Here is a 24,155-nt window from a genome sequence, read left to right on the forward strand (position 1 = left end):
AAGAATTTTCACTGGAGATCTGACAAAACACAAAAGGTTCTAATAAGATTTCTAAAGATAGCTACAGCACTTGACCCAAAGTTTAAAAAGTCTGAAGTACCTTCCAAAATCTGAGAAGAGATGTGGAGCATGCTTTCAGAAGTCTTAAAAGAGCAACACACTAATGCAGAAACTACAGAACCCAAACCACCAAAAATCAAAATCAACCTTCTACTGATGGCATCTGACTCAGATGATGATGATGATGAATATGCATCAGTCCACACTGCTCTGGATCATTATTGAGCAGAACCTGTCATCAGTATGGACGCATGTCCCCTAGAATAGTGGCTGAAGCATGAAGGGACATAACTAACATCTGGCACGTAAATAACTTGCAACACCAGCTACAACAATGCCATGCAAAGAGCTATTGTCACTTTCAGGTGACACTGTAAACAAGAACCAGGCAGCATTATCTCCTGCAAATGTAAACAAACTTGTTGGTTTGAGCGACTGGCCGAACAGGAAGTAAGACTGAGTAGACTTGTTGGCTTTAAAGTTTGATATTTTATTTTTGAATGCAGTTTTTTGTACATAATTCTACATTTGTAAGTTCAACTTTCATGATAGAGATTGAACTATAGTATTTGTATTAGGTAAACTGAAATACTATTTCTTTATAGCACAGATATTTGTAATAAAAAATATACAGTGAGCACTGTACACTTCGTATTTTGTACTGTAATTGAAATCAATACATTTGAAAATGCAGAAAACATCCAAAAATATGTAAATGGTACTCTATTATTTAATCACGTGATTATCATGATTACTTTTAATTGCTTGACAGCACTAATGTAAACTTATATAAATGTACTTTAACCTATTCTTTCCCTATTTTGGCCTGTATTCCTTCCTCATTATTATTAATTGTGTTAAGTATCTGGTCACCATCAACCTTTTTAGTTATCTTCACTATTAAAAATTTACACCTTGTTTCCAGTCTGGATTTGTTTACCTTCAGCTTCCACTAGATGACATTATACCTTTGTCTGCTAGACTAAAGAGCACATCATCAAATATTTGTTATCCATGTTGGTACTTATGTAGACTGTAATTAAGTTGTCTGTTTAGTCTTCTCTTTGCTAAGCAAAACAGATTGAGTTCCTCAAGTCTATCATTATAAGGTAGGCTTTCTAGTCCTTCAATCATTCATCAGGCTCTTCTCTGAACCCTCTCCAATTTATCAACATCGTTCTTGAACTATGGACATCAGAACTGGATGAAATTTTCCAGTATCACTCACACAACTAGAATAACCTCTCTATTCTTACTCAAAGATTTCCCTGTTTATCCATCCCAGGATCACGTTAGCTCTCTTAGCACACTGGGAGCTCATTTAGCTGGTTACCTATGCATTCCCAATCTTTTCAGAGTCACTGCTTCCCAGAATAGAGTCCCCTACCCTGTAAGCAGGGCCTGCATAGAGAGTGTGTGTGTTTGCTTGCACCCAGTTTACCACGTGATCCAGATCACACTGAATCAGTGAGTTATCCTCCTCATTATTTACCATTCCCCCAATTTTTGGATCACCTGCAAATGTTATCAGTGATGACATTGTGTTTTCTTCCAGGTCATTGATAAAAATGTTAAATAGCATAGGGCCAAGAACCGATCCCTGCAAGACCCCCATTAAAAATACCTGTTTAATTACAATTCCTTGTTTACAATTACAGCTTGAGACCTGTCAGTCAGCTGGCTCTTATTCCATTTAATGTGTGCCATGTTGATTTCATATCATTCTAGGTTTTTTAAACCAAAATCATGTGGAACCAAGTCAAATGCTGTTCAGAAGCCTAAATTTATTACATCAATACTAGTATCTTTCTCACCCAAAAGAACTCTCTTCAAAAGTATCACAATCTATTCTCTATAAACCCATGTTGATTTTCCTTCATATTACCCTCCTTTAATACTTCATTAATCAACTGCTGTATCAGCCACTCCATTATTCTGAGGATAAAAGAACCCTCATTAACAGGCTGAAATCTGTTGTTTTAATTTCACTAGATGTCATTTGTTAGGAGTATAAATGAAAAGGCATCCAATTTACTTTCACCTTGTTTATTTTGTGTATCTCTTATTTTCCTCCAACTAAAAAGTCCCACTTTTATTCAAACTCACCTCATACTTTTGTCTACGTACAGCCAAAGCACTTGCCTGCAAATCACTATATTTAAGAGGTGGTGATCAGAACTGAAGACCATATTCAAGGTGATGTACCCATTTGCAAACTCAGTATTTTCTACCCCATTCTTTATACATTGTTTAATTTGACCATGTGCGTACACGGTGTGCATGTTTTTATTAACGTCAAATTATGCCTAGGACAGTTAATTTAGAATCACCGTATCTGTGCAGTTCAAATTATACCTTCCAGTGTACATTACTCAACTTGCATCTCCACTCATTTACCTGCTAGGTACCCTTTTGTAAGTCTAAGTAATTAACTTACAGCTTATCACTTCATGAGATGAAGAAGGGGGTGAACAGTTCACACCAGACATACTATAAATGCCCTGGGTACATTACAATTAACCCTCTGAAGCCCTGAAAAGTGACCAGTCAGTCCTACTTTGCTTCGGTGGAGCCCATACTTTCCCCTGGAAGTAGTCCCATTTTGAGTCTGGTAGGAGCGCTCGCCCTGGAAGCAGCTCTGGACAGGGATGGTACAGAACAGAAGACTGCTATATAGCGTTAGGTTTCTTTTAGGGTTACCTTGTCACATTTGCCTCATCATGGTGGAGCATGATTAGCTGCCGCAGGGTCTCAAATGTTTTATCAAAGCCAAGCACGTAACTCTCCCCATCTGGGAACTTAAAACTATTAGGAAGACAAGTGCTCACAGCTCTTGAGCCTTCTGACACAGCTGTCAAAGTGGGAAAAAAACAACTGGCTGGTACCTCAGAAAGAGGGCTTACTACTAATCAGCAGAGCTGGTTTTGCCCCAGATGTTCCTTGGAGACTGAAGGAGCACTGAGGATTAGTGGGCCCAAAACGAACAGCAGGATTTTCTCCTTCCTTGCCAGGAAGGTATCAGCAAGGTAACAAACACTGCCCAAGCCCTCCGTTAAAGTCTGCTTGACACAGACCTTTCGGCTTGAAGTTTGAATTTTAGATTTTCCCTGACCTTTCCCACTGAAGAGTGTATCCTAGAAATGTGAGGCAGGAGCTACCATTGAGCACAGGAAGGCTCAACTTCCACTCAAACTGCCTGTGTAGGACTGAGCCAGTAGTGAGCACTATAGCCACTGAGTTGTACTATGCAAGAAAAGCTTGTTTGAGACCCGGTGCAATGCTACTTCCTGTCTCCACAACACTCTGTACACTAGCCCCCAGCAGAATTACAGGAGCCTTACAAGATCTATTGCAAATCAGAATGTGCATATTAGAATGGGAGACAGTCAGCAGCACAACACAAGGTGGAAGAAACAGACTCAAGCAGCTGGACCTACAAATGGTAGAGGCTGAAGTACCACTGCCACCCCTTGCCTAGTCAGACATAAAAGTGATAATATTACCACTATGTATATGTGCAAAAATGCCCTTGACTTTATGTAAGCCTTCTTTTCCTTACACCCACATATATGTTGGTCATTTCTCCCTAATACAATTCTTAACAGAGTAAGCTCTTTGGGAGAGGACCATGTCAAGCTCTCCATAAAATGCCCTGCACACCTACTGAATCAATACTGGCACAGAATTTTGAATTTTAAAAGACAATATAGGTAAGTTTGTACAACAAGCTTACACAGCACCACCTGACTCACCGTTCTCAGTGCTAAAAGATTTATTTTGTAAACTATGGGGCATAATACAGGGCAGTTTAGGCTACGCTAACTTTTACTAAGTAATTTGTAACTATTGTTAACAAGAGTTTCAAAATCTCGGTTTAATACCTCTGAACCAGTACCCAAGTGTTCTAGTCTATCAGAATTTGGTAACAAAAGAGCTAGACTGTCTATTCCCAATGAGCTCAAAATCAGGAAGGCCCAAGGAGCCTTCCATGCATAGTTCTGCAGTGAGGTGGGGGAGGGGGGGTATGTGTGTGTCTCTCTCTCTCTCAAAATCCTGGTTTTCCACAAGGACAAAGGAAGCAACAGCAACAAGGACACTAGAAAGGGTGTGTCTATTCCCTGCAAAGAATGTAGCAGGAGACACTCACATCCAGGATCATTATGGATTTTCTAGCCCAAGTCCTTGAGGAATGCTGATGCATGAGGAGCTGCAATGGATGTTGCAGACCCTCCTCAACTTAACCACAATTTTACCAAACTCATTACCCATGTATGGCTGTTCAATGGAAAGTGTAAAGTTTTAGGATGGGGCTAAACCTAGTTACTAATGAATAAAAAAATGTGCATCTTTGTTAGCAATCTCAGCAGCAAGGAAAAAAAAAGTTTCATACACCATTTACTAACATGATACTCCAAAAAGTGACTGGATGCTGAATACTCATTTTAGCATAGTAGGAATTTCAACCTTAACATTGACCTTTAGATTTGCACATCCAATGACTCAGTTGTCAGCCAACTGCTTTCATAGCAGATGATGTGGTTATTCTTGGTACTTATTGCAAAGAAGATAACACAACTCAGAACACAATTTAGAAGAATTTACAAGCCACTGCTGTAGTTTGATAAGGCACAAGTTATAGCTTAGGCTACAACAGTGATTAGAAAGCTATTTCTTTTAAAAAGATGGAACAATATATTGCCATGAACTGCAGGGGTGTCCAGAATAAGCTCTAACATACATAACTAGTTTAGAACTAGCTGAAATCATGCTAAAAACTAGATGCCAATATGTCCATAAAACATTTCACAATTTAAAATATCTGAAGTCTCTACAGACCAGAACCTTGTGCATATCCATGCATTTAGATGTTTAAAATGATTTGTAAAAGTATCCTGAACACAATCCGAAGATTTTGGATGATCTTGGATTAATCTATAGTTGACTTTACTCAAAACAAAGGGCTAAGATTTTTCAAAAAAAGAAAAAAAGTGCCTAAAGCACCTACCATTGTAGCAGCTCAGGATACTTAGTATTTTTAAAGAGAGACCAAAACTATTTAGAAGCATAGCTTTAGGCACCTGGTTTTGAAAATCCTGGTTATGCTATTCGAGCTCTACAAACTCATTGCTGCTTCACGGTCAGCATTCTAAACTTGTACAATGCTAATGTAGCCAATTACAATTTAACAACCCATGTGCAAATAAACTGGCAACATTTTTAAGCAAATAAAATTGTATAGGTATACTAACATCCTAGTCTTGGGATATCCAGTCAAGCTACGCAAGGAGATGTGTTTGTCCCTTGCATACTCCCAAATGTGGAAGTAGGATCAGAAACTGGATCTGGAAGAAAGGGTAAACAGCATGTTAGTTAAATTCACAGATGACACTACATGAGGAGAGGCTGCAAACATTAGTGAAGACAAAAATACAAATGGACCTAGAGAGGGTATAGATACAGCAGGAAAACAGTATGGACAGTGTAAATACATGAGAAAAATAATCAGAAACATTCAACGACAGGGATACAGAGTGGAAAGGAGTAAGCTGAAAGAAACCTAGGAGTGACAGTACACAGCTAGTTGGATACAGGCATTGCAAGAGGATTTTGAAGTACAGAGGCATCAAAAAAGAGCACGGAAGTGAAAATTCTTCCTTACGTGACCATTGAGCCACTAAAGCCATCAACTTGCACCACACCAGGGATAAGACGGTTACTCACCTTTGTAACTGTTGTTCTTCGAGATGTGTTGCTCACATCCATTCCAGGTAGGTGTGCGCGCCGCGCGTGCACGTTCGTCGGAAACTTTTTTACCCTAGCAACTCCAGTGGGCCGGCAGGTCGCCCCCTAGAGTGGCGCCGCCATGGCGCTCTATATATACCCCTGCCGGCCCGCCCGCTCCTCAGTTCCTTCTTGCCGGCTACTCCGACAGTGGGGAAGGAGGGCGGGTGTGGAATGGATGTGAGCAACACATCTCGAAGAACAACAGTTACAAAGGTGAGTAACCGTCTTTTCTTCTTCGAGTGATTGCTCACATCCATTCCAGGTAGGTGACTCCCAAGCCATACCTAGGCGGTGGGGTCGGAGTGAGAAGTCGCGGCACGGAGCACTGCAGTTCCGAAGGCCGCATCCTCCCTCGACTGCTGGACCAGGGCGTAGTGAGAAGCAAAGGTGTGGACCGATGACCAGGTCGCTGCCCGACAGATTTCCTGGATGGGCACACGGGCGAGGAAAGCTAGCGACGACGCCTGCGCCCTGGTAGAATGCGCAGTCACACGGCCCGTAGGGACATGGGCCAAGTCATAACAGGTCCTGATACAGGACGTAACCCAAGAGGATACCCTCTGGGAGGAGATAGGAAGCCCTATCATACGGTCCGCTACCGCCACGAAAAGCTGGGGGGATTTTCGGAAGGGCTTAGTCCTCTCTATGTAGAACGCGAGAGCCCTACGAACATCCAGCGAGTGGAGCTGCTGCTCCCTGCCTGAGGAGTGAGGTTTTGGGAAAAAAACCGGAAGGAAAATCTCTTGGTTGACGTGGAAGGCTGAGACCACCTTGGGCAGAAAAGCAGGGTGTGGTCTCAGCTGCACCTTATCCTTGTGGAAGACCATATATGGGGGGTCTACCACCAGAGCTCGGAGCTCCGACACCCGTCTAGCTGAGGTGATAGCCACTAGAAAGGCAGTTTTCCAAGAGAGGTAGAGCAGGGAGCAAGTAGCTAACGGCTCAAAGGGGGGCCCCATGAGCCGGGACAACACCAGGTTAAGATCCCAGGTTGGAGCAGGGGGACGGACGTTAGGGAATAAACGTTCCAGCCCTTTAAGGAATCTCGACACCCGGGTGAAAGGTGGAGATAGCTGCTAGGTGGACTCGCAACGACGATAAGGCCAGACCTTGCCCTTTGAGGGACCAAACGTAGTCTAAGATTTCAGTTACCGAAACTTCCATAGGGCGGAGATTTCTCTCTACGCACCAACAGGAGAAGCGCTTCCATTTCGCCGAATATGTGGCTCTTGTGGACGGTTTCCTGCTGCTCAAGAGCACCTCTCTCACAGGCGTGGAGCAGCGCAGCTCGGAACCAGTCAGCCACGCAGGAGCCACGCCGCTAGGTGCAGCGACTGCAGGTCTGGGTGACAGAGGGTCCCGTGGTCCTGGGTAATCAGGTCCGGATGAAGGGGCAGGGGAACTGGGTCGGCTATGGCCAAGTCCAGCAGCATGGTGTACCAGTGCTGCCTGGGCCATGCCGGGGCCACCATGATCACGAGAGCCCTGTCCCTGCGCACCTTCAGGAGGACCTTGTGGACCAGAGGGAACGGGGGAAATGCATAGTACAGGTGGGTCGACCACTGGATGAGGAAGGCATCCGCTATCGACCCCGGCTCCCTGCCCTGAAAGGAGCAGAACGCTTGGCACTTCCTGTTCCCCTTGGACGCGAAGAGGTCCACCCGGGGATAACCCCACCTCCGGAAAATGGAGAGAGCGACATCCGGGCGAAAGGACCACTCGTGTGACAGGAAGGATCTGCTCAATCGATCCGCCAGCGTGTTCCGTACTCCAGGGAGGAAGGAAGCCCTGAGGTGAATGGAGTGGGCTACGCAAAAGTCCCAGAGTCGTATCGCCTCGTGGCACAGGGAGGAGGACCTGGTGCCGCCCTGCTTGTTGATATAGTACATGGTCGTCGTGTTGTCCGTGAACACGGCGACACAACGACCCTGAAGCTGATGACAAAACGCTTGACAAGCAAGGCGGACCGCTCTCAACTCCCGCATGTTGATGTGGAGCCCCACCTCCTCCTGGCACCACATGCCCTGTGTCCGCAGGGTCCCTAGGTGGGCCCCCCAGCCTAGATCTGAGGCATCCGTTGTCAGGGATACCGAGGGCTGAGAGGGGTGAAAGGGAAGACCCGCACATAATACGGACTGGTCTAACCACCAGCCGAGAGAATCTAAGACCTTCTGGGGGATTGTGACTAACATGTCTAAAGGTTGCCTTGCCGGCCTGTAATGACTGATAAGCCACAGCTGGAGAGGCCTCATGTGGAGCCGAGCGTAGTCGGTCACAAAAGTGCACGCCGCCATGTGGCCTAACAGGGTTAGACATGTCCTCACTGACGTCAATGGGGCTGACCGCAAACGTTGAACGATCGCCGCCATGGTCTGGAACCGTTGCAGAGGCAGCGAGGCCCTGCCCACAGTGGCATCCAGGACGGCCCCGATAAATTCCACCTTCTGCGTGGGCCTCAGAGTGGACTTGTCTGTGTTTATCAAGAGGCCCAGACTTGCAAATATGGCGGTGATCATGCGGACATGGCTGTTGACCTGCTGTTCCGACGTGCCCCGAATCAACCAGTCGTCCAGATAAGGGAACACGTGGACACGGTTGCGCCGAAGATGCGCCACGACAACTGCCATGCATTTTGTAAACACCCTCGGGGCCGTGGACAGGCCGAATGGGAGGACTGCAAATTGATAATGAAGAGCCCCCACAACGAAGCGGAGAAAGCGTCTGTGGCGCGGCCAAATGGCAACGTGGAAATACGCGTCCTGCATGTCGAGGGCGGCGTACCAGTCTCCCGGATCCAGGGATGGAATAATGGTCCCCAGGGATACCATGCGGAACTTCAACTTCACGAGGTATTTGTTGAGTTCTCGCAGGTCGAGGATAGGCCTGAGGCCCCCCTTGGCCTTGGGGATCAGAAAGTAGCGGGAATAAAACCCCTTGCCTTTCTCGTTTTCCGGAACCGCCTCTATAGCTCCTTTGCTGAGGAGCGTCTGCACCTCCTGCCGAAGGAATTGCTCGTGAGAGGGGTCCCTGAAGAGGGACGAGGAAGGAGGGCGGGAAGGAGGAAACGAAACAAACTGCAGGCGGTATCCCGTCTGCACCATGCTTAAGACCCAGCGGTCCGATGTTATTTGGGACCACGCCGGGAGGAAAAACGAAAGGCGGTTGGAAAATGGGGGGGAAGGATCCATAGGGGAAACTGTTACCGCGCCCTCGGGCGCACCTTCAAAATGAAGGCTTAGGACCAGGCGGGGGTTTTGAGGAGCCTTGGTTCTGCCCCCCTTGGTTCCCAGACTGCCTGCGCCTGCCGTTCCTGCCGCGGCGCCTGTAAAGGTCCTGCCGCTGGCGGAACTGGGAAAACGGCCTACGTTGTTGCTGTTGTTGCGACCTAAAGGGTCTACGCTGCGTCACGGGGGTGTGCATCCCGAGGGACCGCATAATGACCCGGTTGTCTTTTAGACTCTTGAGTCTGGGGTCTGTCTTATCAGAAAACAGGCCCTGGCCTTCGAAAGGAAGGTCCTGTATAGTGTGCTGGAGCTCCGGCGGAAGGCCGGAAACCTGCAGCCAGGAGATGCGACGCATCGTAACTCCTGACGCGAGGGTACGGGCAGCCGAGTCCGCAGCGTCCAAGGAGGCTTGTAAGGCCGTGCGCGCGACCTTCTTGCCTTCGTCCAAGATGGCCGTAAACTCTTGGCGAGCATCCTGTGGCAGCAGCTCCTTAAATTTGTCCACTGCCACCCAGGAGTTAAAGGCGTATCTGCTCAGCAGGGCCTGTTGGTTAGAGACCCTGAGCTGCAGCGCCCCAGCCGAATACACCTTACGGCCAAGGAGGTCCATCCGCCTGGCTTCTCTGGATTTGGGGGCTGGAGCCTCCTGGCCGTGACGCTCCCTATCGTTCACCGATTGCACCACCAGTGAACCGGGAGTCGGGTGAACATGTAGATATTCGTATCCCCTAGAAGGGGCCATGTACTTTCTCTCGACTCCTTTCGCTGTCGGAGGGATGGAGGCCGGGGACTGCCAGATAGTATTGGCGTTGGCCTGGATGGTCCGTATAAAGGGCAGGGCGACCCTGGTGGGAGCATCAGAAGAGAGGATGGTGACAATTGGATCCTCTATCTCCGAGACCTCCTCTGCTTGCAGACTCAGATTTTGAGCCAATCGCCTGAGGAGGTCCTGGTGCGCCCTGAGATCCAGCGGGGGGGGACTGTTGGAGGAGGTACCCGCCACCGCCTCATCCGGGGAGGAGGATGATGAGACCCCAGGCACGAGAGTGTCTAACTGAGGGTCTTCCTCAGCCCTCGCCTCTGCCTCCGGAGCCGCAGCGGAGTCCTGCTGTTTGGACCCTTCCTCCCCTTCCGGGGAGGGAGGGGGGCGAGACAAGGAGGCTTCAGGGGCCCTACGCTCCGCAGTCGCCGGTCTAGCAGGGAGCTGCTGGGGGCCCTGGGCCTGATGGTATGCCCAGGGTGTCCAGAATCCCCACTGTTGTGGGCCTTGGTCTTGCAGCGGCGGATCACCGAACAGCGCCGCCTGCCGGTCGGTGCCCAGCGCATGCCCGCTGTCCGTCTGGGAAGATACGGACGGCTGTCTCGAGGGCCACAGTGGGGCCGACCCCGGATGGTAAGGGTCTGCGCGGGCCGGCACGGAGGATCGTCTCGGTGCCGGGGACCGGTGCCGGGAGTCATATCGGTGCCGGGACCGGGATCGGGACCGGGATCTGTCACGGTGCCGGGATCCTGATCGGTACCGGGTGCCGCTTCAGTACCGGGACCTGCCACCAGCTCGGTGCCGGGAGGTCGACCGGGACCTACCACCAGCTCAGCGCCGGGAGGTCGACCGAGACCGGGACCTGCCACCAGCTCGGTGCCGGGAGGTTGACCGGTGCGGCGAGTAGCGTCGGGACCTGCTCCTGGAGTCTCGGTGCCGGAGTCGCCGACTGGAGCCTGACCGCGACCGCCTCGATGCCGACCGTTGCCGCGAGTGCGACCGGTACCGCTGAGGGGAGCGGTGCCGGGACTGCGAGCGGCGTCAGGATCTGGAGCGCCCAAGACGTCGGGACCTGGATGGCGAACGACTGTCTCTGGGCGGCGCCGACATCATGGGCTTGCCTCTGGACACAACCCGCACCGGAGGTACCGGGGGTGGCAGCCGAGTGGGCTCAGTCAGGGCAATAAGGTCCCGAGCCGAGGCGAAGGTCTCCGGTGTGGATGGGACCACTACCTCAACCCCAGATCTCATGGGGGAGCTCGGCGGCACCGGACTCAACGGACCCGCCGGGCCCGGAGTCAACGGTGCTGACGGTGCCGGCGGCGCCGCGGCCGATGTCGAGGCCGGGCGCTCAAGCCGGGTCTGCCTGGCCGGAGTATCAGACTTTGACAGCCTTGGCTCTGATTCCAGCGCCGGAGAGGGTCGGTGCCGAGGAGTCTTCTCGGTGCCGGAGCGATCCGGTGCCGGTGCCGATACCACGGCCTGCGAAGCCGACGGGTCAAGTGCCGCCTCCATTAGGAGAGTTCGGAGCCTCTGATCCCTCTCCTTTTTTGTCCTCGGCTTAAAAGCCTTACAGATGCGGCACTTGTCGGATCTGTGCGATTCCCCAAGGCACTTCAGGCACGCTTCGTGGGGATCGCTGGTAGGCATGGGCTTCTTGCAGGCCGCACACTGCTTGAAGCCCGGCGAAACAGGCATGAGCCTGGCGCCGGGTGCCGGGAAGGGCTAAGCCCCCGGCGAAGAACTACTTAACAACTATTTAACTAAACTATCTACTTAACAAACTAATTAACAACTATAATGGAACTAGAGATGAACTATAGATAAACGATAGAGAACTAGGAGAGCTAGGGACGTGGAGGACAGCTAAGCCGCGCTCCACAGTTCCAACGACCGACACGGCGGTAAGAAGGAACTGAGGAGCGGGCGGGCCGGCAGGGGTATATATAGAGCGCCATGGCGGCGCCACTCTAGGGGGCGACCTGCCGGCCCACTGGAGTTGCTAGGGTAAAAAAGTTTCCGACGAACGTGCACGCGCGGCGCGCACACCTACCTGGAATGGATGTGAGCAATCACTCGAAGAAGAACAAAAAATTCACTCACCCACAGCAAATAAAAAGCTTTCCTCAACAAACACCATCATGTTCTGAGGAACTGATTAAATTGCTAGCTATTATGATTCTGAAGATAGTCTGCATTTGTAAGGGTGAGCACTACTCAATGAAGTGGGGTCCTCCAGTGCCGCTTAGCTTTAACTAGCAGCAGAGTGAAATTAACAAGATTGGTCAGTTTCATGGCAGCTATTCAGCACTCTGTGGACACCTGTTAAACTAGCAAGAACCACATCAGCTTTAACAGCTGCTTTTGGGGAAAGCTCTGAGCAGCAACTAAAGTAGGTACTTCAGCGATTTACAGGGGAGAATAGGATAATGTCTCTGCACCTTGCCTGAAAGTTTCCTTTCTTGAAGTAATGTGATCCATGGCTCCATAACATAGGGTCTCTGTTCTGTGCAGCCTTGGAGACAGACGAGACAACTGTCAGTCTATGGCCAGGGAGATGTGGCTGGCTCCTCTACCTCTGAGAAGCCCACACCATTTGAGAGACGTCCAAAGCAGAGGAAATCTATAACCATAGTGTGTCCATGAGGAAAGTTAAGGATTAAGCATTAAGACTGAATACCAACAATTCTCCTGCAGAGCAAGGATTTTCAAATGAAGAACAAACTTGAGTGATAGTTAATAATCCCATTTCTTTCCCAAGTTTACAGCCCATGCAAGGTTGGTTGGATTTGTGGACCTCATTACCTCAAGCAAATATTTTTTCAGATAATGCACAGATACAGATAAAAATAAGGAAACATAAGGAGGTCCACAGATCCAGAGACACTAGGAATTTCATAGCAGTGATCTTTCTGCCTATAAAGTTGCCACACCTAGGAAGGAGTACGGCAGAAAGGGATCTAGGGGTTATAGTGGACCACAAGCTAAATATGAGTCAACAGTGTGATGCCGTTGCAAAAAAAGCAAAAGTGATTCTGGGATGCATTAACAGGTGTGTTGTGAGCAAGACACAAGAAATCGTTCTGCTCTACTCTGCGCTGGTTAGGCCTCAACTGGAGTATTGTGTCCAGTTCTTGGCACTGCATTTCAAGAAAGATGTGGAGAAACTGGAGAGGGTCCAGAGAAGAGCAACAAGAATGATTAAAGGTCTTGAGAACATGACCTATGAAGGAAGGCTGAAAGAACTGGGTTTGTTTAGTTTGGAAAAGAGAAGACAGAGGGGACATGATAGCAGTTTTCAGGTATCTAAAAGGGTGTCATAAGGAGGAGGGAGAAAACTTGTTCACCTTAGCCTCTAAGGATAGAACAAGAAGCAATGGGCTTAAACTGCAGCAAGGGAGGTTTAGGTTGGACATTAGAAAAAAGTTCCTAACTGTCAGAGTGGTTAAACACTGGAATAAATTGCTTAGGAAGGTTGTGAAATCTCCATCTCTGGAGATATTTAAGAGTAGGTTAGATAAATGTCTATCAGAGATGGTCTAGACAGTATTTGGTCCTGCCATGAGGGCAGGGGACTGGACTTGATGACCTCTTGAGGTCCTTTTCAGTCCTAGAATCTATGAATTTATATTTTGAGAGCTCTGTTGAAGGACAGTTTCCTGAGCTCTATGGAACCTCAAGATAATATTTGGTATGAAGGAAGTTAGTTCTGAATGCCTCTATCTTTACGGAAGATACTGTATTGGAGAATCCCTGTAGAGAGAGCTTCTAACTCAGAACCTTCAAGCTGAAGAAACTGCTTTAAAAAAATGCCACTTCAATTGATTAGGAAGTATTGAGAGACACTTTCCTGACTGGTTCAAATGGAGAGCCAGTAAAGCACTGAGAACCAGATTTACAGGCCATGGAAAAACTCTTGTGTATTTCAGGACCAGATGCAGAAGAGACTTCTTTCCAAATACAACACTGGAAATCTGGATAAGATTAAATCCACATCTTGCCTGCTGCATGAAGGCCACTAGACAAAAGCAGCTACTTGACCTCTGAATGTCTGAATGACCACGACTGGCCTGAGTCCAATTTGAAGTCAAGAATCTATGGTACTGATGCAGATATTGGGGGATGGGACAGGACTGGGAAGAGATCCTTGTCCTGCCAGCTATGGGGAAAACCTCAGCCAAGCTCATGAATACGCTGACTTAGAAAAATTCTTTCTGGAAGCTAGAAGCAAGGATATTACCTCTTGACTTGAGACTATTCAAGAGCAAGACACCCCCAGTCTGTCCAGATTCTTATGCATTATTGGCTGCTTTAAAAGCAGATTCCTTCTGGATAGAAAGCTGATGGAAGGTCTTTGTGCTACATCGAGGAGGTTGGAGAACCAAGGCCTCCTTGGCCAGAATGGGCTACCAGAAAATGCATATAGAAATCCCTTTGGCCACTTGGTCAACAGGGCCTCAGCTTTGTAATCCTGCTGATAAGAAAAGAACCCTGGAGCTGTATGTTTCAGGTGGGAGGCCCAAATCTATTGCTGGGAGAGGAAATTCCTTTACCAGGAGATGGAACCCTCTGAATGTTCTTTCTTGCCTGCTGAGCCAGTCTTAACATTCCAGGGAGAATGAATGTTAAGGGAGCAGATTGGCAGCAGATTCTCCTCTACTCAAATCCTCAGGAGAGAAGTTTGTCTTTGAAGGATTGTGGACTTAGAAACGAGTGGGAGTAACAATCAAAATATGGGATGACTGAGGGGTTGTCTGTCATGATCAATGCATGAGGGGAATCCAGATATGGTTCAGAGCCTTGAGACCGTATCAGATTGCCCTCTAGCCAGTTTATGCTATGTCTATTTTTGTTTGGATCAGATCCCATAGACCAGGGGTTCTCAAACTGGGGGTTAAGACCCCTCAGGGGGTCATGAGGTTATTACATGGGGGGTTGTGAGCTGTCAGCCTCCACCCCAAACCCTGCTTTGCCTCCAGCATTTATAAAGGTGTTAAATATATAAACAAGTGTTTTTAATTTACGGTGGGGTGTCACACTCAGAGGCTTGCTATGTGAAAAAGAGGTCACCAGTACAAAAGTTTGAGATCCACTGCCACAGACAGTCCTTGACCCTCCATGAGCACCCAGTCTCTCTAAGACAGTATCTATAGCAATAACTTCCCTGACTAGCTCACATATTGGGAAGCCTGATTCACATCTGATGGATCATTCAGATGGTGAATGAGTCAAAGTGTCCTCTTAGATGCAGAGAACACTATTGGGAGAGGAATAGGAGGAAGCTTTGTAGTGGCCCCATGGAACCACAGGCCCATTGAAGACCATCCACCCAGGAGGCCATTGATCCCAAAAAAGATGGCTGCCATGAAGGGGAAGACCTGGATGACCTCCTGAGAGCTGCTATTAGTACTAGCAGCATTTCAGAAACACTTGGTGCTGTTGTTAAACCAAAGGGCAGTAAACTGTACTGGTAGTGTTTTCCTAGGAAAGCAAAGCGTAGAAAGCATCTATGAAACTGCCAAGTTGGGCTATGTATTCTCAGCCAGTCTGCAAGAAGGGAGATGTAGGATAGATGGCTATATGCCCTGTCTTGTCTACGGATCCACAGACATGAGAGATCATTCAGGGCATGGACACATGCTAAGAGATCCAAAAGGTATCCCCATTGAACAACTTCCAAAACCCAACTGAGCAAGGTCACAAGAGACCAAAACATTGCTAACTGAAAACTACCACTGGAGCTCCACCCCAGACCATGCTGCCTGTAAGTCATGTTTGCTTTGAGGAACCTGAGATCTGACTGGAGAATTTACTTGCACTGCCACATTACCCTCCCCACATCTGTTCTATTTTCTTTTGGTGTAGTTGGGTCCATTCCGGTAAGATTTTCTATACTGGCCTACACGGAAGGACTCCCAGCTTTGGACTACGGTCTGTTGTCTCTCCTATATTGTTTGCTGGGGGCAAAGGTCTCATTTTTCCTACTAGCGGCTCTCCAACTTGATTCAAGGTATTGCTGAGCAGCTTACAATCTGTGGAAGTGGCTAAAAGCAGTTTAGCCTGTAAGCCTGCCTTCCAGCCCTGGAGCCACATGTCAGCGTGCTACCACCTTGCAGCCCCTGGCCCAAGCTTAATATCTGAGGGCATCCAGGGAGCAGTCGGATACAAATGCAGCAAAGGACATCCTTTTAGAGAGACATGTCCAGTTTAACAGGCTTCCTGTGCTTTAGAGGTACTGTCGGCCACATTGTAAACCCATGTCTGGATTGCTCTGGCAAAACAAATGGGAACAGCTCAAGCTCCAGAAATGCATTGCCAATTCAATCCTCCTATCTGTGGGATCCTCTACAGGAATGGCGGTGTCCTTAACTAGAGAGGCAGGTCTTCAGCCACCTTTAGAAAGGAGGCCAGATTTGATTTTGATTGGGTGGACATCTGTAGCACTATTTAACCACCCTGCTCTGTCTTTTGGCCTTGTCTGGAAGCTCCCACTCCTCCTTGATAATGTTCTGAAAAGGGAAGATTTACAGGAATATACAGTTCTACCTTGGAACTAGAGAAGTACTATCACCCAGCAATCTCACTTTATCAGACAGGCTTTTCCTTTTCTCCTTCATAGGGAGTTCCTCTAGAGGCATATCTAGTAAAGATGTTGGCCTTTACAAGCATAGTGCTAAAACAGATCAGAAGGAAAATGCTTATCCTAAATCTCTTTTCTGATCTGGGTCAGAATCAGAGAGCTAGCCTTCCTCCCAAGAAGTGTATTGATTCATGCCACTCATGGGAAGCATATTTCACTTGGCTCCTCTTTGCCTCTCATCTTACTCTCTTTTCCAGAAGTCTCAGAGCAATGACAGTGAGGAAGACGGTTGGTCCAGAGTACAAAGGCTTGTGTGCTTTTTGTTGCAGCAATTAAAGAGAGAGCTGAACATCGGAGACTTTTTTCTTATATTTCCCTTGATCCTCCTTGGATAGACAAGGACGAGGAAATTTCAGTCCTACAGTCCCCTAGAGACCACTTTGTGGTGGCTCTTTCAAGCAGCTTTCTTGCCATGAAAAAGGGAAAATTCTTCGAGACGTGTCCCTCTATGGGAGCTCAACTGTAGATGTATCCCTGTGCTGCTGATCTGAGAACTTTGGTAGCAGCGTCCGTTCAGCCTGTACATGCACGGCTTCCCCCTTGTGCTTTACCAAGAGACTAACCAGCCTTGCACAGGCCAACCCTCTTCCGTTCTCTCTCTACCACAGAGTTATCAACAAGAACTCCAAAGTAAAGGGGAGGTGGTGAGTCATGGGGCACCTTTACGGACACATCTCAAAAGACCCATAATTACTGCACTAAGGTGAATAACTACTTCTTCGAGTAGTGTCCCCTAGGATGACATAGTGCTCTACAAAGGTATGTGTAGATGCTCAGGTAGCTGCTCTGCAGATTTCTGATAAGAGGGATACCCTTGGAGAAGGCGGCAGACAAGGAAACCCATCTCAGAGTGAGAGAGTATTGAATATGGGGGAGTTAAATTGCAAATTGATAAGAGTTTGATACAGTTCAAGACCCATTTGAAGAGTCTTAACTGAAATAGCAGTGCCTTTTGAACCATCTGCAATGGAGAGGAAGTGACTCGGATTTTTTTTTTTTAAAACTCTTGTCTTGTCCAAATAGAAGGCCAAGGCTCTCCTTACCTGGAGTGTATGGCTTCCCTATTATCCTGATGAAGTTTGGAATAAAAGGTTGGAAGGTGGATGAGCTAGTTCACATGAAATGTGGAAGTCAGGTTGGGGGTGAAGTTCAGATATGGTCTAAGCATGACTTTGCCAGGGAAGAACACTTGGGGGGCGGGGGGAGATGCACTGGTATCACCTCTATCCTTCTAGCCAAGGTAATGACAACCAGGAACACCACCTTCATGGAGAGGTGAGTTAAAGGACACATGGCCATGGGGTCACATAGCAGTCTAGTCAGTCCTTTTAGTACTAGGTTGAGATCCCATTGTTAAGTAGGAAGATTGCATTGAGGAAAGAGGTTCACTATACCTTTGAAAAACTCTCTTCATAGTCGAGTGGGAGAAAACGAAGTACCCTTCAACCTGCTGGTGGAAGGTTGCAATTGTGCTAAGTGGACTTTTACGAGCTAATAGTTTTCCAGTTTCTGGGAGAGTCAATAGGTCATCTAGGCTTACTGGCAGAGCATCTGTATCCGAGGTGATACATCTGGGTTGGCACCAGATTCAAAAAAATCTAGTCCACTTTTGTAGGTTGGTACAGTGGGTAGCTACTTTTCTACTGTGTGATAACCCTTCCTGTATCTCCTCAGAGCAAGATGTCTCGTGCTAGAGCTATGAAGGAATCAGGCTTTGCATTGCAGCATCTGCAGGCTGGGATGAAGAGTGTCTCTCCTGTTCTGCGAGAAGCGGTAAGTAGTAGTTGGAAGAGTCATCGGTGGACACAGCCTCAGCTGTGACAGGTAAGGATACTAAGTCTGTCTGGGCCACGTGGGAGCAAATCAGTATTACATTTGTTTTTTCCTTTTTATTTTCAACAGGACTTTCAGCAATAGAGGGAATGGGGCGAAAAGGTGTAAAGACGACCCCAGTCCCATGAGGAGAGCGTCCCCCATGGAATGTCATCCAATCCCCGCTCTGGAGCAGTACTGTGGAAATTTCTTATTCTGGTAAGTGGCAAACATTGTCTAAATAGGTCAGGGAGTATCACTGAATCTATCTCCTATTTGTTGTCATGCAAGAATTTGCGGGTGAGACTGCTGACTATCGGGTTGTGCACCCTTGGTAGATGGGCTCCTGATATTGTGAGAATGCACCAGTTCCAGAACTTTAGTGCTTCCATGCACAAGAAGTGTGATCTGGCACCTCCTTGTCGGTTTGTAATACATGCAGGCCATATTGTCCATGACTTGTGTGTGTGCGCCTCTGATAAGCGGGAAGAAGTGAGCACGCACATTTCTGACCACTCTGAGTTTGAGCAGGTTGATGTGAAGGCATGTCTTGGATGGAGATCATTTGCCCTGCACTGTGAGATCGTTGAGATGTGAGCCCCATCCTATGAGATCAGGAGTAGTGATGGGGAAGGCTGAACAAATGGGATTCTCGTGCAGACATTTATTGGGTCTTTCCACCAAATAAAGGATTGTTTAATCTTGGTGGGCATCGACAGTAGTTTATGTTGTCTCTGTTTAGTCTTTAAACTGAACCAAACCATGCTTGGAGGCATCCCATGTGCAGTCTGGCATGAGCTATACTCCTAGGGGAATTTTGCACCACTGCACATGCACAGAATTTATGTCCCCCTCAGATTTCTTTGCTTCCCCACGGAAAAAATGACTGATGGGGAAGCAAAGGGAAGCCACAAGAGCATTCATGCGACCCTCCCTAGCAGCACGTTTCAGGTGCCCAAGGCAGCCGGCAGAGAGGTAAATCACTGTGGGGTAGGAGGTGGGACTGGGGAAGACCTGGATAGTGGCTCCTATCCTGAACTGGGCTCAGCTACTAGTCCGGGCTGGGGAGAACGGGACTTCTTCCCCTGCAGAGCATCTGGGTCTGGGTCAGACTCACCTCCCCCTCCCCCCCGATTTCTCCTCCAGCTGCAGAAACCTGTCTCCCCCTCCCCTGCTTCCTGCACCCATCGTTCCCCAGCTGCAGGAGGAGGTATGCCTGTACAGGGAGCCACTTCCCTATCCACCCAACCCGCCTGCATCCAGACCCCCACATACTCAGACCCTCTTGCCAAGCCTCCCCCCCCACTCAGAACCCCCCAATGAGTCCCACCTCCCCTGCCCTGCACCACCCTGATGAGCCATCTGCTATCTGAATCCCCTCCCCCCCCACCAAGCCCCAACCAGTTACACCTCCATCCCCACCCCTGTGCATCCAGATCCGGATCCCCCACTGAGCTGTCTGCACCCAGATTGCCCCACACAGAACTCTCAACCCGCACCTGGATCCTCCCACACTAAGCCTCTCCACCCTTGGATCCTGCCTTGCTGAGCCTGCCTGCCCACACCTGTGCACCTGGCATAGAGGGGCAGGGGCCCTGGGATGTTTCTGGGGAAGACCCAGTCCTTGCACTGTGTCACGGTTGGGTGCAGCCTCGGCGAACCTGTCAAAAACTGTAGCTTTAAGGACGTAGGTTGAGATCCCAACTGTTTCCATCTGGGAAATCTGGACTTCTTTCTCTGAGGTTCATACAACTTATGATGGATATTTGCAAGGATCAGGGTTTGAATGATGTCTGAGGGCTATATTTTCTCTTATACCGGAGATTTGTGGATCCTGGAGTCTTAGTGTGGAGGGAAGAGTCTGTCCTTTCAACAAAAGTTTTGTCCCTTCAAAAGGAAGATCCTCCGCAGTTGTTTGAACCTCTTTTGGGAAGCCAGATATGTGCAGCCACGAGGCTCGTCTCATCACGAAGGCAGTAGAGATGGAATGTGCTGCCATGTCAAAGGTGGCGCCTGCAGACTGGAGAGATGTCTTCGTCTCCCATTGGCCTTCAGTGACAATGGCCTTGAATTGCTCCTTGTCTATCACCAGCACATAATATTTTTTGTCACTCTGCTTACATGTTGGTGGGGCTGATGCTGGGTCAGCCACGTGATTTTCGCAGCATCCAAGAGTGCCTCATTAATAGGGAAAGCTGTACTGGACAAGGTAGAAAAATGTAATATGTCCTCTAGCTTGTGGTATGACTTGGTCACTTCCTATAGTGGTATCTGTAGTGCCTCTGACAACCGCAATGCCAGTTCTTGAAATAGTTTAAAGTTACCTACCGTCAATGGCAGAGGGGGCATCACCGTCTCATCTGGTGAGGATGAGACGTGAGCCTGAGGGATAACTTCCTCCTCAACTTCAGCCTCTTGTTCCTCCTTCATCTGTTGAGGTGGAGTTCAGATGCCCTCAAAGCAGCAGCTGAAGAAGGATGGCTCTTGGTTGCTGGTAGGCCACACTAGAGCTTTGGAAGGCATGTTCCCTGAGCCTGATAGGGCCACTGTGAGGGTGGGAAGGGGCCCGGTGGTTGTTACCATGGCTGCCCAGACCATGTGGACAGTATGGTTGTGGATCACAGCAGAATTGGGCACCAGATGGAGGGTGAGAAGAATGATGGGAGACCATGTCCTCTTCCTCACTTTCTAACTTGGAGGATTAAGAAGTTGGTTCACACGAGGTTGCTGGTGAGTCAGGATCTCCAGGTGAACTCAGTATCGGAGCCCCAGTACTGAGCAGAGGCGAATCCGGCGTGTCAGGCAGAGAGATCCGTCGCATACCGGAAATCCGGCAGCGGCAGAGGCGTCCATACCGGCAGTGGTTTCCGGTGCAGAGATGCCTGTGCCAAAGGAGTCCGTGATGTGGAACTGACAGTATGGTCTGTTAGTGTCTGGAATGCCACAAGCTGTACCAATGTCAATATCTGTACCACAGGAGCCTTCTTTGGGGCAGATTTTCTCTGTTTTTCATGCCTAGACAGTACCAATGGTTCCTTGCCTGTGCCCACTGTGTCCTTAGGCAACCCAGCACGCTCTGTCGGGATGGTACCACAAAAGCCTGGGATTCCAGATTTAAACAGCTTCAGTGCCGTGGGTACCGATGCTACTGATCAAGCCAGAGACTGTTTTCAGCTCAACTGGGGCTTCCTGTGGGCACTCACAGCCCCTTTATTAGCAGCCTACATGAGTGGCGTGTGGAGACCTTTTAGGGCTCACTTCCCTTAGTAGAGAGTTGGGGTGAGGTTTCCCACTGACCAGGATCTTGAGGCAGCTCAGATAATTGAATGCCTGCCTCCATAAGTAGGAGTTTGAGCCTCAGTTCTCTAGGCTTTCTGGATCTGGGCTCCAGTAGCTGACACAAACCACACTTCTATGGAATGTGTTTTTCTCCCAAGCAGCAGATGCACTGAGCATGCCCATCAGTCACTAGGATAGATTCCTTGCAACCGAGATTTCTTGAACCCTAGGGGAGCTAGGCATATTCTGATACCTTGTTTAAACAGGGGGTCCAAGAAAGAAAAAGATCCTTCTCTTTTTATTTTATTTATTTTTTAAGGCAGCCACATAAAAGATAAATGAAGAAAAGCAGCTTTAACAGGTAGCTAAAGATTAACAATTCTACAGAGGCTAACCAACGGCTAAGGGACAGCTAAAGCTCTGTCTCTAGCCAGGGACTGTGGAGAAGGAACTGAGGCGGGTTTGCCCACAAACAGGAGCATCGAAGGAAGAGGGAGCTGTTCACATCTAATCTGCGCATTTTTATTTCCTTAGGATATTTGGATTCAACCAGAAGAATACCACCCACTGTATGAAGACGACTGGTGTCCTTAAGGATGGAGACCCAGTTAATTCACACTATTACCACAGCTGACAGACACGTAACAGAGGTTTTAACTGAGAGCAGTCTATGCCCCAAAACCCTCTTGGGCAAGGAGGTGGCAAGTAGGCAAGATACTTTCAGAGAAAAAAGGAAGAAACCTACAGTTGTGAAACTGAAAGGAGGTTCATTAGGATTTGTAGCCCATCAATCAAGGTCATGACCAGAACTTGAGTACTGTCAGAGGACTAAGAGTGGCAGGCCTCAAGAATCCATTAAGTAACAGTTGTGTGGGTTTCTTACAGAGCAATATATCTGCGCTCACTGACTTGTTTCTGCAAAAAGTGTTGGCCCTGAGGCCCATGGTTAGCCCATCTTGTTAAAAAGCCATTAGACTGTCTTTTGCTTCAGCTGACTTTGCCCTAATGTGTGTCCTTTATAATTCTAATATCTAAACCTCAGGTGAAAGACATCTGTCACTTTCCTCTGAGACTTTGCCTATACTTGCAGCAGCATGTAGGGTACATGTAACTAGTTAGTGAAAAGCACACTATATCCACACTCGCTGTGGGGTTACATGCAGCAATTAAATGGGACAGCAAGAGAAATTCCCACTCCACCTTAATTACACCCTCAAACCAAGGGAGGAAGAATTAAGCAGCTCTTCAACTTTGCTAGTTTTATTTTTTGGCGATTCATTTTTTATATTATATATATACACACATATATACACACACACTTTGCACTTTTCTGGGTAGCTCAGTTGAGAGTCTATGGTAATGCTCTCAATGCTCCAGCTGAAGAGATCTCCTTTTTAGAGAATCTAGAGGAGAGGTTTAAGAGCTTAAGTCTCTTTAAGAGTAATTGTGAACAATATCCTTCACCAGTCCTTAGGCCAAACCCGTAAGAGAAAAGGGTAGGGAGCCCTGGGATGGGTAGTGAGAGTTACCAAGGAGACTGAAAAGAGTGTCTGCAGGTATGTCTTCCCTTAAGCAAAAAAAAAAAAGGGAACTCTTTAGTCTCTCCTTCAGGACCCCTGAGATTGGAAGGGGAGATTGAGTCTCTCAGGGGCAGGAATCAATCACTTTACCCCACATTCCCTGCTGCTGGGTCCTGGCTGAGTGAGGACTGGACACACAGAATGAGAAGCTGGAGCCACTGGAGACAATTTGTAACAGAAAGGTTGTAGGAGCTCACAAGTAAATAGTGGGATCCTCTGTCAACTGTCTCAGCATGGATCTTCTACAGTTGCTGGCTGAGAACAAGAATTTCTTCCTCCTGGTTGCTATGGGGGTACTTTGCCTCTCCCTGAGATTCAGGAGTGATTCAGTGAAACTTTCCTGCTTGCTCTGCAAGCTGTGGGAAAAGGAGTCCCAATATCTATAGAAGAGGCCGGGGGAAGGGCTTATGCCTGTAGTTCCATATCACTCATTCTGGTGTGGTCTCACCAAAGGAAATTCCCATGCAACCTGCTCAATCAACCTCCTCAACTGCATGCAGGCTGGGAGCCTTTTACTGCAGCCTGATGTCTCTGCCCTTTGAGTGGGAAAGCGAGGAGAGCTTCTGTTCTTCAAAGCTTTTTTATGGACTGGTTAGACAGAATGCTGAACGCAGGTCGTCCTGGTCTGCAATGACTTAGGTCATGGTCAGCATTGTATCAGCTAGCTTCATTATTCACAATCACATCCAAAGGAACATTTTATTGTAGACCCAGTGCTTAGTGCAAGTAGATGGGAGAGTGAGGGAGGTGTGCATTGACAGGAAGTGAAAGAATGGTAGAAAAATATTGTATTGAGAGAAAGGTTTTTGGGTTTTTTTTTAGGGAGGGGGACAGAAGAAGAAAGGAGGAGGTAGAGAACACAGTGTAGGAAATGGAGATAAAGGCAGAGAGAGGCTGAAGACAATTCAGGAAGAGATACATCAGCTTCTTATATATAAAGAAGTGGAGTGAAGCCAGGGAGGGAAGAGTAGTAGAAGAGGTCCAAGTTATATTTATTTAATACAATTAAATGAACT

At 48.1% G+C, this 24,155-nt stretch overlaps 1 protein-coding gene across 1 annotated transcript in view; it reads right to left on the bottom strand.

The window, feature by feature from the left end:
- The window catches only part of LCOR (ligand dependent nuclear receptor corepressor), a 97,761-nt gene that overhangs the window by 58,312 nt on the left and 15,294 nt on the right, over positions 1-24,155 (bottom strand). Inside the window, exon 2 of the mRNA XM_030571084.1 lies at positions 5,310-5,402. Within this exon, the coding sequence (XP_030426944.1) occupies positions 5,310-5,311 (2 nt within the window). The 5' untranslated portion in view covers positions 5,312-5,402. The remainder of the gene's footprint in view (positions 1-5,309; positions 5,403-24,155) is intronic.

This window comes from Gopherus evgoodei, chromosome 7 (assembly GCF_007399415.2).
Source record: "Gopherus evgoodei ecotype Sinaloan lineage chromosome 7, rGopEvg1_v1.p, whole genome shotgun sequence".
NCBI lineage: Eukaryota > Metazoa > Chordata > Testudines > Testudinidae > Gopherus > Gopherus evgoodei.